Source organism: Pygoscelis adeliae, unplaced genomic scaffold (assembly GCF_000699105.1).
Source record: "Pygoscelis adeliae isolate BGI_AS28 unplaced genomic scaffold, ASM69910v1 Scaffold314, whole genome shotgun sequence".
Taxonomy (NCBI): Eukaryota; Metazoa; Chordata; class Aves; order Sphenisciformes; family Spheniscidae; genus Pygoscelis; species Pygoscelis adeliae.
In genome coordinates this window covers 2113937-2131280 of record NW_008824668.1, presented here as the reverse complement: position 1 = coordinate 2131280, position 17344 = coordinate 2113937, and the positions used below count along the sequence as shown (strand labels likewise).

Below are 17344 nucleotides of genomic sequence, written 5' to 3'. Positions count from 1 at the left end.
GGAAAAGACCTCTAAGATCATCGAGTCCAACTGTCGACCCAACACCACCATGCCCACTAAACCATGTCCCTCAGTGCCGCATCTACACGTCTTTTAAATACTTAGAAGGGAGGGAGGAAAGACCCCGAGCTAAGTGGCGTGGCTCTTTGTGCCTTTGTGTTTGGAGGGACAAGGTGGCTGCCCACAGCAGGCAGCTCGCTAGCTGGCCCATGCCAGATGCTGTTCAGCACTGAGAAAGCGAGCGTGTGTGAGCACAGGTTTGGGAAGTGCCATTTGCTGCTCCCAAGACCCTGGTCTCAACCTCCACCAGCTGAGCAGGGACCAACCTGGCTCTCCTGGCACTGCAGAGCACTTTCTAAAGCACTGCTAGGCGAAACCAAGCTCCCGGCACCTTGATCTGGCACACAGCTGCCCAGGGATCAGAGACAGGGAGGCAGGTGGCTGGCCCAGGGGTGCAAACTACACAGGAACGGGCATAACTCCGGGTCTGGGGTGCCCAATCTCGCGGGGAGAAGATGAGAAACTGTCCTCTGCTGCCCCTCCCCTGTGATGAGTTGCATGAAAGCACTCAGCATGATCAGAGACAGGCTTTTGAGAGGCACTGGAAATATTCTTACCTTTCATCTGCACGAAGTCGAGCTGGTGGATGGACTGCAGCAGAGGGGCGTTGTCAAGGTTCAGGTCGAAGTCTGTGGTCATCCGGGGTGTGAGCGTCCCCTTTCCCCACTGGTCCTCGGTTAAGTGCACTCTCCTGATGAGAGCGTCGGAGATCTGGTGGCAAGGAGCAGCCTCAGCTACCGTGGGCCACCTGGGCTGCGTGCTGTGCCTTGTCCCTTCCCTCCACCTCCCAGGCTGCCACTTCTGTCCCCGACTGCCAAAGGCTGGGACATCACACGTGGTTTCTAGCATCACCCTTTGCTGCAGGCTGAGATTGGAAGAGGGACCCCAGGAGCTTCGGGGACTATTTTAAAGGCAGGGTATAGCACCAAAGGGACCAGCCCAGGAGTGAACGGTGGGATGCAGTTCTCAAGTGCTGTACGTCCGCCTCTCGCTGGAGAACCACGGGCCAGCACGTTATGACCAGCACGTACTCCAGAGGTACACCACCGTCTGCTGCAACCCTCTATTCCTCCGGTCAGAGTAAGAAATGTCCCTGGCCTGGTTCTGCTTCTGTCCTGCTGTGACTTGGAGGCGATGAGAGGTTGGCCCTTGATTTTATGGCTGGAAAAGCTGGGGACATCATCCTTGGTGTAACTCCCCCAACTCTGCTGCATTACCCCAGAGCCCTCGTCTGTGCAATGCCTTTCCCCGCTCCCCTCGTAGCCCAGAGGTGAGCACCTCCACACCAACCTGCAGGAAGCCGCTGGGGTCGTTCTCCTTGATGACCTCCAGGCAGTACTCCATCAGGCCCGTGGTCTGGCGCAGCTTGACCGTGCAGTGAGAAATCTGGTCTCGCACCACCTGCAGTGGGACAAGGAGAGCAGCGTTGCTTGGAACCGCGGGTTTTTGCGAGACAGGGAGCAAACGGGCTTCGGTGCTGCGTGGGCACAGGGACAGGGTCAGGGCAACGTGAAGGGAGACAAGACTCAAGGGAAGAGAAAAAGGCAGAACTAGCCAAGACTCATACACCGAATTCCAGATCTTTGAAAACCTGGTGAACAACAACAAGCCTTGTTTAGCTCAAAACCATTAACCCATGTAATTATTCAAAGCAGTAGGGCAGTTCCTTGCTCTTTCTTTAGTTAAGTCAGCTTCCAAATGACCGCTTATGAACTCCATGCAAAGCAAATGCCTACCTCCATAGATACACAGCTGCTGCTGCAGCCTCTGTGGGGCTTCCCTATCCATCCTCGGCGTGGAGCTGGGCTGTGGGGTTGGCTCTGGGGCAGCTGCACTCAACCACCCCGGGTGAGAAGCAAGCCTGGTATTTTGGTATTTCCAAGAGGAACGAACGCACCACCTCCCCCAGCTTCAGCTCTGACTAATGATCTGTCTGAGATGCTCATCTGCCCATCAGCTGAGATGGACCACGCTGCAGAATTGCCTCATTTTCTCCACCGGCTGCAGCGGGAGTCTGGGGATGAGCTCAGAAGGAGAGGTGTGCCAGCGAGAGGAGATAAATCCTGCGCGCCTCGTGGCAGGGCTCCCTACAGCATGCCAAGCTCTGCCTGGGGCTGCCCAGGCTGCACGCTAAAGCACGTCTTCTTGCACCCACGGATGGTTCCCCCAGGGGAACGTGTTTCAGCATCCCAGCAGTGGAGTACAACCAAGCATGTGGTTTGGCTGGTGCCTGCGGGCTCTGCTGACCTTCCCCGAAACACAGCGGGGAGGACGGGGTTCGGGCTCCGATACCGCAAGGGTGTACTTCAAGGTTGGCTGGTCCCGCAGAGCAACTGCGAGGTGCTCCCTCACGCTGAATCCCTGCAGAAGGAGACAGTGCAGATCTGCACCTGGTGTCAGCAGGATTTCTTCAGCAGAACAGACAGACGGACCTGGTGGTGTACGGGAGATTGGCAGAGCGGCTCAGGAAGAGAGATTTTATGCTTTAGAGGAACATGCCCATGGCAGATTTTTTTTTTTTTTCTGGAAGAGCTTTAAACTGTGTAAAGTTCTTCACTAGGACTGAACAAAGCTATGCAGCTCTAGAGACCACAGCTATTCAGGATGTGACAGTAAAGATGAGCTTCGCATCAGCATCTGCAGCTGCAGTGCGATGGAAAAGACTGCAATAAGCAGCGATTCACATTTCTGAAAGCACAGTTGTGTCCTCAGCGCTGCAGTTGGTGAATCCCAGCGCCTGTGTGCCCACCGCTCCATAGCCACAGCAGTGCTCAAATGACCACCCTGGGCTGAGGAGCACCTCCCCCTGTGAGCATCCCTATGGTCCGAGGGATGGGGAGGTGACACGAAGCACACGTCAGCCTCCTGCGGTGAATGAACCTGGGTTTTAAGGGGGGCGATGACTCCTGCAGGGCAATCAATCACATCATATGTTGCTTAATTATAGTTTAATCACCTCTACTTAATCACCTAACAGGAAGAAAAGAATCTCCAGTCCTGCAACTTGGGACACCATATCTGCTTCTGTGAAATGCTATGAAGCACTCTCCTAGTCAGCTCCTTTTTTTTTAGGGAGCTGCTGTTTGCAGAGCCACCCCTGAGATTGCTTTTAGCAATCCCAGCCTGGTGTTTCCAGCCCGTGGCAGAGGGAGGCCGGAGCAAGCCCGGGGGGTTGGGGAGGGGGCTGCAGCCAGCGCACCCCGTGTGCAGGGCGGACAAGGCAGCAGGGGGAGCTCCCATATTGCTCCTCCAGACCAAGACGTGTGTATGGAGGCTTGCAGAGATGCTGGATTGCTCTGAGACGGGGATTGCTCTGAGACGGGGCTAGGGAGCAGCATGATCGGCACACACCGGTTTTGACCTCAAACGTCATCATTAGAGGGAAGACCTCATTCAGCGCCAGTTTCTAACACTTGAGTGCACTGGCATGGGTTTGCTGGCATGGAGCAGAGGCAGCAGCTAGTCCTGGAGATCTGCACTCCTACGCTGACCTCTTCCAAAAGCGTGGGCGAGCCCCTGGGTTTCCTTTCTCCGTGGGGATGGTCAGTCCTTCCGGAAGGTGCAGCGGGGGGTGCAAAGCCTTGCGGCAGCCTGCAGCCCCTTGCATTAATTTGAGCTCTTCTGCCCAGAGAGAGGGTGTTTGGGGGGTTGTTCTGCTCTTGCAAGGGTTGTCAGCTGTATGGATGTCGGGTCTTTCAGCTGCAGACTGTGGTGGTACCACTGAGTGTGAGATGAGCCCAGCCTGCAGGCTCTAACCTTGCTGTTTGAGCATATCCTGACTGCAACTACCGAGCCAGAGCAAAGTTTTGCATTCCCTGCCTGCTGGGCTGCAGACGGGCACGTGGGGATCATACCCTGAACGCCCAGAAAAGCAGCCTCCTTCTTTCATGTGAGACCCCTCTCCGGGGAAATGCACAGGCCGCCAGGAAGACAGCAAAGATGGGATTGGTAAAACAATCTTCTTATCTTCTTTGCAGCTTAAATCTCTGTCTGGTTTGCCCGGGATAATGAATTTGTGGGCCTCTCCCTGCCCGAGTAGATGCTTTCGAAGTATTACCAGCAGAATTGCCATCTGCTACCACCAGCCAGACATGAGCCTCCAAGAAACAGCATTTGCTCGGTGAAGATAGGCACGGTGTCCCAGGACAGCCCTGGACACGCGGCTGGCTCCCCCGGCACCCACCTGGCCAAGAGACGGGGTTACTGGTGAGGCAAGGGGACCTCCAGTGTCAGCGTGAGACCTGCGGGGCTTCCTGGCACTGTCTGGGAGGAGGGAGCTGGGGCACGGAGATGTCAGCCCTGGCTTTGCCCCTCTACCCTGCCTGCTCCCCGGCAGCAAGGTGAGGCGAGTCCAGTGCCAGGCAGCTCCAGGCTGAGTAATTACCAGGCTTCCTGGCAGATTATCCCTGCTAATAAAGGTCTGGTCCGGAGTGGAAGTGCTTGCTGCAGGCTGCCACTGAGGCTACGTAAATCTTTATGCATGTGGGTGCAAACTGAGATACAAGAAATTCCATTTAAACAAAAGTAAAAGCTTTTTTTTTCCCCATAAAGGTCGTCAAAGACCAGAACAGAGAGGCTGTGGAGTCTCCAGCCTTGGAGACATTCAAACCCCGACCGGTGGCAGCCTGCTCTAGGTGCTCAGAAACTGCACCCAAAGCAGCGGCTGCGGCTCTGTCCCAGCCCACGCCTTTGGCCCCACGATCCTGCCCTTCTGTAAGTCTGTGATCCCCTTTGGGGCTCCAGCACCTATTCGTCTGGAGAACTAAAGCATGAAACAGCAGTTTAATTGCAGCATCTACACAGCAGGCAAGCCGACAGCAGAAATCCACGTTTCCCTTCACCGCCACCAACCTGTTTTCAAGGCAAGACAAGGGATCTTTGGTTGGGACCTAGTGGGGCTTCATGGCTTTACAGCTTCTGCGCTCCACACAAGAGAAATGGGACGCAGACAGGAACAGTGAGACTCCATGAGTCGCTTTGATTAGGGAAATGAAGGGTTTTAAAAATAAGACATAAACAGCTCCCACACCTTTGAAGGCACGGTCTAAAGCCGGCGGAGCCAGTGAAGCCCACAAGTTTTCCGTGTGGCCTTAAGCATCTTGTGGTTCTCCTCATGCATCAGGGATTTCCACGCTCTGGGGTACCTCAGCTCCCTGTTACCCCAGTAATGGAGAGTATTTGGATGAAGAGACCTGAAAGTAAAATTTGGAAGTTCCTCAAGCCTGTGACTCATGCAAGCAAATGAGGCTGTGTTGGGCTGAGGGGCAGCCTCAGGAGGCCTCAAAAGGCTTGCAGTATTCACCAGATCGCCAGGAAAACCAGGCTGCCGTGAGTTCTGCATGGAGGCAGACAGTTTACAAACCTCTCCTGAAACTATGTGGGTAACACACCTCACTGAATGGTGGCATCTTCTGGGAAAGGGCTAACGGCTCAGCTGGCGAGGGGATTTGGGCAGCTCCATACATTTTGTTTGTGGTCGTTTTTATCAAATGCCTTTTTTTCCCTTTGGGTGCCAAAGGAGGCAACAGCCAGAACCTGGCTGCTAATTACACCCTATAAAAAGGACTTTTGCTGCGCACTCACAGCAGTTCACTACTATCTTAAAATAGGAAATTTATTTCAAGAGCTTTTCTTCCCTGTAAGATGACATTAACTATAATTTACATTTTAATACAGCTCCTAGAAGGCAATAACATCTGCACTCATCTCTACTTAAACGTCTTCCTCACCTTCCTCCTCTTTTTAGTACTTGGCTAGATAACCGGTTTTCAAGGCACCCAAGCTCACTTGAACCTCGGCTCCTCAGCGCCCAGGACGAGTCCTGCCGGGGATGTCACATGGAGGACACGGAGCCTCCTCACCCCAGGCACGCTGTGGCCAGGGTACGGTCACCTGCACGGCCGTGGGGACGGAGGGTGGTGTTACGGGGAGCAGTGCTGCTGTGCTTCGCCGCAGCGCTGCAAACCCAGATGGAAAAATCCCAGATGGAAAAATCCCCGGGACAGATCCCGATGGTTTGAATCCCACAATCACGTCCTCTGAGCAGAGCATTTCCAGGTGGATGTTTCCATGGTGACTTGCCTCTTGCTACTGGGAGAGAAGGCTCCGGCTGGAGCTGGAAAAAGCAGAGCTGCTGTATTAACAACGCTGTGCGATGCTGGCGGCGGCACGTCCTGGAGGCTTGCACAAGCCCGTTTTGATCAAAGGCACTGGCAAGCATGGGAAGGTGCGATATGAAGACCTGGTCTCCAGTGTGGAGCCACTGGAGGACATGGCACATGGACAGATGCTACGGAGGACAGACTTGATCCAGCTCTTCAACAAAACAAGTGGAAAGCTTGAGGGACATCAGAAAACCAGAGGCATCCCCTGCAGCCCGATCACAACTCTGCAGAGCTCCTCAGTTCCCAGCTCTTGGTGCCAACGCCCTTCCCAAGGTGCTCAGACACCATGCCAGGGGGAAAACAGTGCAGAGTACGGAGGGATCTGTAAGGGAGAGCAGCGGGCTGGTATCTGCATCTTTGGGAAATAATGCACCTCGTGATGAGCTTATCTGACCTGTGTGTCCTGTCTGGTGTTCCTGTACAGAAATGGTACGGTACAGGAAACCAAACCCGTGCTTCTGTACTGTTTCTCATCCTTTCACACCAATCCTGATCACCAGTGACCTAATCCAACGGGGGAAACCAAGTTTCCTTGGGCTTCCTGGAAAATCCTGAGTGTAACCCCTGAAGAAGTGTCACAGACCAGCAATTCATTTCTGAAGATTCAGGGCTACGGACAGGAGCCCTTGGTGAGCATTTCCTATATAATTAGTTCCCCTGGGAAATGTGACAACTGCTGTTTGCCTGCAAGAGCTCTGCAGTCAAAGCACCATGGTGAAATCACAGAGCAAAGGCACCCCATGACCTGAAGGCCAGAAGAAGGCCAGAATTGTCCACCACGCTGCTGAGAGCTTAAAGGAGGTGCACACAGAGCTCAGTCCATGTGTACTGTGGACTAAGGAGAGATTTCTTACTGGGACAACACTGCAGGGAAGCTTCTATGTCCCCTGCTCAAACTGGCCCATGCCGTAGGGCATCTTCCCTTGGGGAAGACCATACTGGTCCTTTGAAAACCAGGGCCAGCAATGAGGAGCAGGACAGACAAGGAGGTCTGTCCCAGAGGTGGAGTGGGCACCTGGCCCCACTGCTCCTCCAGATGTTATTTTTTTAAAGCCTGGGTTCTTAATCCGAATCCAAGTGTAGGGGGAGGTTGGGGAAAGGCAGGGAAACATCTCTTCCAAGTTCATTTCCTCCCAAACCTCTCCCCGTCTGGAGCAATTAGTGTTGGCCCACAGGCAAACCTGGTTTTCTGCCTGCCTCCATGAAATATGTGTCAAGCCAAAGTAGGCCAGTCCTGAAGCCGAGCCAAGCCCAACTCCGGGAGCCGCACAGGAATGGGAACTTGGGCTCCCCGGTGAAAGGCACCTGTGGCACCGCGCCAGCCGGCATTCTCTGTCCCTCCGTGCCTCTCCTCCTCGCTCACATGGTGCCATCCCGTGCCGTGATGACCAACCTCGTAGTAGCCCACGGAGAGATCAGCTGCAGCCAGGGCGCTGCGGCTCCACGCTGGCTGCTGGAGCAACTAGTTTGGATCTGAAAGGGCTCCTGGGTGGCACAGCTAATTCTCACCGGTCAATCTATCTGCTCATCTCCTCCTCAGCTGACTTGCTCTGGGGACTTGGCAGTGGCAAGTGGACACACAGGCCAGGCTAGGATGCTCTGGTCTCCTATGAGAAGGGGTGAAGCTATCACCGCAAGCCAGCAGCCAATGTTGTCCTGTCCTAATGTGAACATCAACCAGGACAAGCCCCATGGCCCTGCAGCAGGACCCACCACGGGTCCAAATTCAGTGCAAAGTGCGTGCCGGGGCATGCGTAGGAAGAGGCAGCGCCGAGCACGCAGCATGCTGCTGAAGACGGGGCAGGCAGAGGTAGGGAGGCACACCATCCTTTCTGACACCCTGAAAGGATTCCCGCTCCCTCTGCAACGCCTCTAGAGCTCCAGAGCCTCGGGGAGAAAGCTGGGGGCTTTGTTATCCCCCCCAGCCAGCTCCAGCCTCGGGCAGCGGGGGGTCGTCCTGTCGGGAGGCAGCTGCTCCAGGCACAATGCTGCTCCCCCTTCATGTCTCGTCGCATTCCCCTGACCCTTTGAGCAAGGCCAGCCCAGCCCGTGCCCAGCTGGAGCTGCAGGTGCTGCCTTTCATAGAATCATAGAATCGCTTCGGTTGGAAAAGACCTTTAAGATCATCGAGTCCAACTGTAAACCTAACTCTGCCAAGTCCACCACTACACCATGTCCCTAAGTGCCACATCTACACGTCTTTTAAATACCTCCAGGGATGGTGACTCCACCACTTCCCTGGGCAGCCTGTTCCAATGCTTGACAACCCTTTTGGTGGAGTAATTTCTCCTAATAACCAATCTAAACCTCCCCTGGCGCAACCTGAGGCCGTTTCCTCTCGTCCTAAAGGCATTTCCTTTGTTTCCAGGAGGAAACCTCCTGTTTCCTTTGTCCAGGAGGTTCCTTAGAGGGGGCGAAGGGGAAACTGCCCCACGCAGCGACGACCTGGGCAGCCCCTTCGCCTGGGTGACGGAGCACATGGGGACAGTAGCAGTGCCAGGGAGGGGGGCGCAGGGGACCAGGCTACAGAGTTGGTGGTGAACACTCGCCTCGGTGGCCTGGTGTGGCTGGGGGACCCTGCGCGTGCAACAAGGAGGACAGCAGGGAGGTACCCAACAGGACCTCTCCTAAATCCCCTGTCCTGTCTGCAGCTTGTGAAAGCAGGCAAGACCCTCTCTGTCCCGGTCCCCAAGCCAGAGGGGAAGGATGTGCGTTGACCTGGGCTGGGTGCCAAGGCTGTGTGTCCCTGACGATGCTGACGCCCTGGGAGGCAAATCTCAGTGTGCAAGACCCTAGCTGGCACTCGGGTGGGTCAGCGCTGCATGACTCTCCCCATACAATGCTAAGGCCAAGGCAGCACAGCCGCATTTATTACCTACCTCCCCCCCCCAAGAACTGAAAGGGAAAATCAAATAATTTCAGGCTAAAAATCTGAGCAGAGGGGAGCAGCTTCTGGATTTTAAACCCCAGCTGCTGTGATGCTATTGGTAACTGGATGCAGGCTGGTGTGCCACGTCTGCTGGAACACACAGGGTCACGGAGCCCTTTCTGCCTGCGCAGCTCCCTTTCCATGGCACGCGGGGAGCTGCAAGAGCTCGGTCCTTCAGGGAGGAACGCTCGAGGGCTGACTTTAACAGAGTCCTGTCTGAAACCCAGGGGCTGTTTCTTCTTTTAAGGGCCAGGCCTGCCTAATGACAAAGCCCGGCTGGTAACAAGGGTGGATGGGGGTGGGATGTACGTGTGCACGTGTTGCGGGGATTGGCAATACGGTAAGAGCAAGCAGAGGGACGCAGTTCCCTTCCTCCGGCCAAAAAGTGAAAGGCCTCCGTGGGTTGTGCTGAGCAGGGAAATTGCTTTGTGCTGCCCGGCTTTGTGAGAGTTTAATTAATTTTTTTTTGGGAAAGAGAGCCCACCAGGCAGCGGGGGTCCTCTCCGCGCCTAGAAGACAGGCTGGCAGTGTGGCATTTTGTCACTTTATTGTCAGACACTGAGCACTGATGCTGGGCTTGGTCCCACAAAGCTGCTATTGTCCATCTCCCGATGGAAACACTCACAAGCCCTCGTGTTGCGGTACCCATCGTCTGCAGGCAGACCGGAGACTGGTGGCCTCCTCCCTCATTTTAGGCAGGTCCAGGAATCCCTTTGGGAGCCTCCTGGATGGCCCAAAGCAAGACCAGGGGGGATGCAAGTGGAGCCAGAGAAGAGAGACAGATATTTCTAGCCCAAACACTGAAATGCCCTTGGAAGAGGGACCCTGGAAGCACAAAGTGATGTTGGTGTGAAATGCCTCAGCTGGCCCGTATCAGTGACGGCCAGGGTGCAGCTACCTCATCTGACAGACACTGGGCACTGCTACACCTGCCGGTCCCCGGTGAGATTTGGCCCTTTGCTTCCCTTCTCAGCCCCAAACCAGCTGAAAAGACACGGTGTAGTGACCGCAGGAACGACACAAGCCAGGAGCCCATTTTCACAGCTGACCTCAACACTCACGTCTAGGGCTGCATCTCAGCTCCCCCAGTGCCAACAATTCACCTCTCAGTGCAACCATCACCCTGAGGCCACGAGGTGCTCACCAAGCACAGAAAACAGAGCAATTCCTGCTCCTGCCTGATGACAAAACTGGCATCTCATGACGCCAAGTGCCCCAGGACTTCAGCTGAAGCCAGCAGAAGTTACAGGCAGTCAGCATCCTGCAGGATCATGCTAGTAGCTCGGAAGCAACAGGGGGCACGAACAAGGTCCTTTTCCAGCCTGCGGATGCTGTGCACATGGCTCTGCTGACCTAATGACTACTATTTGGCCCAGTAATGGGGTAATTCAGTGGGAACCACCACCTGGAGGAAGCAGCACTTTGCTCAGGGCCTGTCACGCTGGGAGCTTGAACGGAATTCAGCTCATGTGAAAAGCAAGAAGAGTGGCTTTCCAGTGACCTTCCCACTCCTCCCGCGGCGCTTCACCCCAACAAATAGCACCACGGTCCTCGTCCCCGTCCAGTGCCAACCCTGCAGAAAGCTCTCTGACCACCTCAGCCGGTGGGCAGGGGCTCACCTTCAGCTTGTGCTCGTGCTCCTTGTTGACCCGGGACAGCAGCTGGGCTTTCCTTCTGTTGAGGGCGTCGATGAGGGCGTCACACTGGGCCACCAGGCAGGCCTCGAACTCCACACTGTTCTCCTGCGGGTCAGAGCAGAGCATCGCAGCCCAGGGCATGTCTCCATTTCAGCTGGGAAACCTGATTTTTTTACGATACCACATGGGCCATTTTTCTATCTGCAGCTGCACCACTGCAACACACAAATCCATACCATTAGCACGTGGGGTGCTTACATCTTTGGCTCATGGCAAATGTGGTAGTGGCAGGTGAGGAACAGGTTTGGTCTGTCCGCCACATCCTCGAATCTGCCTATGGCAGAGACGGGAAGGGCTGGGGCCTCTGCCGCTCGCTCCGTGACACAGGCAGCTTTAGGAGCAGCAGTTTTTGGGAGGGCTGCGGGGGATAATATGAAAAGGCAGGTGCTGATTGTGGGCCCCTTTGGGAGAGCACCCACCAAACCAAGCCGGGGAGATGGGGCAGAGGACTTCAGAGGGCAGCTCATCCCCGTGGGAAGGGGCTGTTCCTCGGCCAGGAGACACAGTACCTGGATTTGCTGCACCATGTTGCGGAGTTGGACCAGGAACTCTTTTGCTTCCTTGGCTCTGTCTGACAACCCGTTCAGGGCCTGGGAAAGCTGGCTCTGCAGGGGGGAAGAAAGAGCAGGGTCATTTCCATGTCCTGGACTCATCCTTGTGCTGGAGGAGCCGATGCGTGTGTGATTTGGGCTGGGGATGGACTGCAGCCCAGCACTGCCTTCCTGGGGTTTGCAGCCTTCAGCAGCCCACCGAGGTGTCCTGCCCCTGCTGCCCTGAGTGTAAGGAGAGGAAAAGGAGGGTTAGCCATCATCACGGATGCCCTGGGTTTGGGAAGCAGATATTCAGTGTCCACCTCCTCCACAGGCTTCCCTGCGTGATCAGAGACAAGCCACATCCATCCTGGGTCTCAAAGTGAGCCAGTCAATACCTCCCCCGGATCTGTGCTCTCCAGGGAGCCAGACACCAAAAATCCTGTAGGATCTGACCCGTGTCTGCTGAGGACAATCAGCAAAAGGGCACAGGTCAGGCCACCCGGAATCAGCCTGAAAATCTCCCAATCCCTCCTGAAAGCTAAGGTAAAGCAGGGTCCTCCACCACCATGCAAAATACTGACTGCCCCTTTCTCCTCCGGTGCTAGGGGTGGGAGCGTACACCCACAGCCTGCTCTGGCCCGTGCTGAGCTGAGCTGCATAACACAGTAATAACAATGATAACGTCGTGCTTTTTCATTTTCCTGGCACTTTCCAAACATTAACTCCGGAATCTTCCCTTCTTGCTGTGATTTCAGTAAGAGTTATTATCTCAAGAGCTGGGCAAATCACCCATGACGATTTACCTCTGGGAGAGATTTTGCCTCTTTCGTGGGCTGCAAAATACCTGCAAACACCAGGCAGGTTTTGAGGTGTGATCTTTCTTTGTGGCAGACACAGAAGGGGGCCCAGAAGATGGCTGACGTCCCCAAATCTCCAAAAACCCAATGTGACCGTCCCTCCTGTGGTCAGGACGCTGGCACCGGGCTGGCACCCGCCCCGTTGTGCCATGCTCCCCCGGCCGCCGCCGCGGGGAGGGGGAGCAGTGGGAATGACGGTGCAGAAGGGATGCGAGGTCAGCGCAGCGCCTGCTGAGATGGCGCTGGGCTGAAATCACGAAAGAAAGAATCGCTATCGAAGAGATGAGGTAACAAACGAATGGCAACCATTTAATGGCCCAGAAAATGACCTTACTGCTGCTTCCCCAGGAGATGTTAATATAACCCTAGTGATTTCCTTTGTAATTTATCGTGCCCGAGTCACCAGGATGTGGAGCTAATCAGCGAATGCATCTCTAATAAAAATGGGATTGCTAAGTCAGCTCAGCAGGGCCTCCCCATCTCTCCTCCCTCCCCTCCCCGAGCAAAGGCTGGAGGATAGCCGAGGTCGGAGCCTGAGCTGCTCCCCACGGCGCTGGCAGCCCCACGCACCGCAGGGACGACCCAGCCCTGCCTCGTCCTCTCCGCTGTGCCCCTACAAAAGCCTCCGTCGCCCTGCCCCACGCTTGCCCTCCACAGCCCGCACACGGCTCCAGCCCTCCCAGATTTAGGAAGGCGTCTTAAGCCCGGCAAGGTGGTTTGCTGAGAACCGAGTGCTGCTGGGCCCTGGTCTTTGATAATGCAGGCAATTAATAGAGAAAATCAGTGGGAGTTTGTTATGTTTATAAGCTCCTCATTAAAATTGCAGCATGGTAGGTTTTTTCCTTTAATAAAGTCTTTAGAAGGCTGCTTTTTCTATCAACGTACACTTCAGAAAGGGGATCTTTATATCAACATAATTCTTTGAGGCTTTCCTAATGGGAAAGCATTTTAAATGCGCTCTTAAAATTTAATACGAGCTCTGCAATGCCAGTGTGCACTGTCCATTTGCAGCTCCTTCACCTGGGACACCCCCAGTCTCACAGCACAACGGCTTCCACGGCACAGCCACAAAAAGTCCACGAAAAGATGGTCCATCTCCTTCAGAGCCTCCCTCCTCGAGGTCTTACACTGCATCCCCCTCCTCAGCTCAGCCCTTCCCTCTGCTCGAGATGTTCTCAATGCCACCAGTGCCCACAAGCGAGGGGCAGGTTTATGAACTAGTCAGGAAACTTTATTTTTTCCAGAATCGTAAGGTTGATGAGGTGCACAGTGGACACCCTGCCCCGTCCCTCGTCCCCGGCATGGAGATTGGGGTGCTGACGCTGGCCCGCCCAGCTCACAGTGATGTGCAGTAAGAGCCAGCATCACCTGCGCAAAGTTGGGGTGTTTTCAAGTTCCTATGTACGGGTGGCCACAGGCTCCTCACTGGAAAGGGGAGCTCTAAGGGTTGGTTTTTCATTGGCATGAGCTTTGTGCTGATGTCCAGGAAGGGTCCCCACGACGCCGAGGCCCTCCTGGAGCAGAGACACGTTCCTGGACATGTCCCCTTTGAAACAAACATCTGCCCAGCTCTCCTGCCGCATCCCTGCTGCTTACGGCAAGAGTCACCCCGCTGGGGACTCAGAGCTGCAAGCCATCACGGCTAGCCCATTAAACAAGGTTAATTAACGCTACATGACAACGGAGCGCGTATGGGAATGTGCACAGGGACTCGCAGGCACGCCTGAATGTATTCATTAAGGGCAGCGCTGCAGGCACAGTGACAACGTGATTCATAACCATACGCCACAGAAAAACAAAGTCCTTCCAGTTTCTGTTATTGTGTTAATAAGTCAGACTGCAGAGAGAAATTAAATGACTGATTGGGTCCGTAAATTCCACAGGTACCTTCCATGGCCCTTGGAGCAAACCCAAGCTTTAATGCAGTCTGTCGCTTTGGAGCAGGATTTAATCACCGGGCACGGAAGGCAGAGTCACAGGTTTCCCACAAGCGTGTGATCTACGTGGAGGGAGCAGGAGATGGAGACACAGGAGGAGTCCTCCATGCGGGAGCAGGTGGTGGAAGGACCTCAAGCCTTGTCTCCTGTGGGTGCTGTACCAGATCACAGGAAACAAGATGCTGTTAATATTTCTGTCACACGCTGGAGGGATTTCCCCTCCCTGTGAAAAGCTGGAATGTTGCACTTTGCACCTCCATGTGGAAACAAAATCTTTGGGGCTTCTCGGGGCCGGGAACCCCACAGAGCAGGGAACGGTGGATGGAGACCCAGCGTCCTCCAGCGTGCAGTGGGCCAGCCAGCTCGCATGCGCTGGAGTGGAGCGGAGTCCCACTCCGAGCTAGCACAGACAGGGGAATTAATGAGTGTGAAATGAAGAAAAATCCCATTTAGCGGTGTCTTAAAATCAAGTGAATTTGTTCTTTGCAGAAAGCTGGCCTCTTTTTTCAATGCTCTTGTTTCAAGGCAGTGAGAAGAGACCTCTGTAATTCACATTAGCATTAACGGGAGCTAAGCATTTAAATCTCTGTCCCCGGAGCACTTAGGAGAGAATCCGTCCCCTCTTTGTGCTCTCTAATAGCTCTGTAACCCTCCTTCCCAGGCACGGCTTACAAAGGGATTTCTGTCACTCTTTGATTCTCCCTTGTCCCAGACTATGGGTGAGCAGAGTTGGGTGCAGAAGGCTGGTGCCTCAGTAGGGCTGAGCAGGCTCCAAGAAACGGAGAAAAGCACCATTTTAAACTCCACGTCATCTCTCAGATGGAGCTGGTCTGGTTCTCCTCCCGTATAACCCAGCTGCCAGTGATGGAGCTCCTCCAGGTTTACCTTGAGGTGAGGAAGGAGCTGAGCCTCTTATTGTAGGAGGCGCCAGGTCCCGCTCGGCATTGGATGCTGGATTTGCGGAGCCGGCTCTGTGTGACAGCTCCATCTGGCACACCGGGAAAAATCTGAAGTTAGCTAGCGTTGGCCACCAACAAGAGCAAGGAACAGTTGCTCTTGTTTCAAACCCCAACTCACTCGCAGGCTCTGACACTAGAGAAAGTACCTGGAGTACTCGGGAGAGATGCCAGTCTCCTTCTCCGGTCAATGGAGAGGAGGGCTCCTCTGCAAGCCAAAAACCAGTTGCTAGCCCAGGTCCCCTGGCCAGCTGGAAGTCCCCTTCCCCATGCCCCTGCCCACCCATGAGCTGTGCAGCTCTGTGCTGCCTGCCCCCAGCCTGCAAGGGCTGCACCCACATGCAGGAAAGCGAGCTTGTGCGTGATGGCGACAGGTCACAAATTCAAATGAGATCGAGCAAGGACATTTCTGCCCAAGGTCAGGCCAAATGTACACCCCAGTGCAGCATCTTCCGTACAACGGTGCTTTTCCAGCCTCCAACAGTTCACAGCTCAGGAACCCCATGAGGCTGGCATGGCTTTCACGTAGCCTGTGTAACCCCCCTTGGATTTCTCTTTCACAGAACCGTCCTGTCTCCTTGTGGACCAACATAAGCTTTTATCACCCACAAGGTCCTGTAGCAAGGAGTTCACAGCTTAAGGTTAGATTTATGGTTGGACTTGATGATCTCAAAGGTCTTTTCCAGCCTAAATGTATCTATGATTCTAAGTGCATGCCCTGTGAAAGCCACCTCCTCCGGGCTGCTGCAGACCATGCCTGCTTCAAAGGCCATTTGACCTGAGACTTCAGATGACTGCACCTCCTTACCAGCCACAGATGGGCTGTACCTAACTCCCTGTCACCCCAGGACACAAAACTCACCCCAAAAGAGCTCTCGGCATTACACTGAGAGCCCAGTAACTGCTCTGACATCCCAAGTGTTGCAACCAGCTCCTGTTTCTTCTCTCCTTCCAACCAAGTCATCTCGCAGCCAGTTCCTACGGCTGGAGCATCCATACGGAGGTAAAAGAAAAGAGGAATAAGGCATGGCAAGAAAAGATGCTGTTCCCAGCTGTTCTGCTTGTACCCTCGAAAGGATGAAGAGCTGTTACAGATGCCGGAGTTGAAGAAATGTGCTTCTTTATTTTAATTAAAGCATAGGACCTACAGCCTTTGAATCTTGAGGCAAGCTTACTGTACGTGATGCCTGACTAATTAAAATGGGATGTTTAATTAAAACTTGTATTCAGTCAGGAAGCTGATGGAGCTAAACTGCTGCTAATTGGCTTTCGGCTCCAGTCACGAGAGCCTGACTTTTGCATTCAACACTGCCTGAGAAGAGAAACCAGGAGCTCTGCCGGGACCTGCAGCCTGGGCTGAACCTGCCCCTTGAGACAGGAGCCTGCACCGTGGGGCGAGGGGAGACCAGATCGGGCAGTGCCACGTCCTGAGGTCCTGCAGGGTGCCGGTCCTCATGGGAGACAGGCGACCGTGGGGAGGCGGCTGTGCCCTGTGCTGCGAAGGAGCCTGCCGATCCGCCCCGGGGGAGGCTCCTTCCTGAGCCTGCTCCCAGCAATGATAAATGCCAAAATGAAATCATGCCCTCACCCCTCTCCTCGTCCCTCCTTTGCCCACCTGACAATCACTCAGTCGCTCCTGCTGGGCCTGCTCTGGGGCTGACTCGGCATCACTGCTACGCACTGACTGCTAAAACCATCAGCTGCTCTCCAGCAACACCCCCATGCCCGCTGGCCGTGCTGTCTTTGCTCCCATTGAATAGTCCAGACCCCTTCCCCGTTTCCCTTGCACACCCCCCGAAACTGTATCACTGATCCCTGCGTACTTACTCTGATGAAGACAAGTAAACAAGCCTGAAACCTACTCCGAAACAGCTCTATTTGATCACTGCTCACAGACAGCAGCTTCTAGAGCTCTGCCCGCCAGCTCCTACTGCACATGATGGGATGTGACACCACACAGGGCTGGGCACTTACTACCTGCGCGCATGTAAGGAGACCTCTTACCAAAAATGCCTTACACCTCTGCAGCTACTGCTATCAAACCTGAACACCCTCAAAGGTCCTCCTCTCTTCCTCTCTCTTCTGCTCTGCTAAGCCCAGTTCCCTGAAACTGCACTGGAAACGCAGATGTGCGGCAGACGGTGGGTTACACCCCGAGGCAACCTCATCCCGTGCCCAAAAGGTCGGTGGAGAGCAGCGCTGTTGCAGACC

General features: G+C 54.7%; 1 protein-coding gene across 1 annotated transcript in view; it reads right to left on the bottom strand.

Annotated features, from left to right (window-relative positions):
• The window catches only part of TRIM9 (tripartite motif containing 9), an 82237-nt gene that overhangs the window by 15863 nt on the left and 49030 nt on the right, over positions 1 to 17344 (bottom strand). Inside the window, exons 4-7 of the mRNA XM_009322955.1 lie at positions 11360 to 11455; positions 10773 to 10895; positions 1351 to 1461; positions 618 to 771 (exon numbers count right to left, since the gene is read on the bottom strand). Coding sequence (XP_009321230.1) covers positions 618 to 771; positions 1351 to 1461; positions 10773 to 10895; positions 11360 to 11455 — 484 coding nt within the window. The remainder of the gene's footprint in view (positions 1 to 617; positions 772 to 1350; positions 1462 to 10772; positions 10896 to 11359; positions 11456 to 17344) is intronic.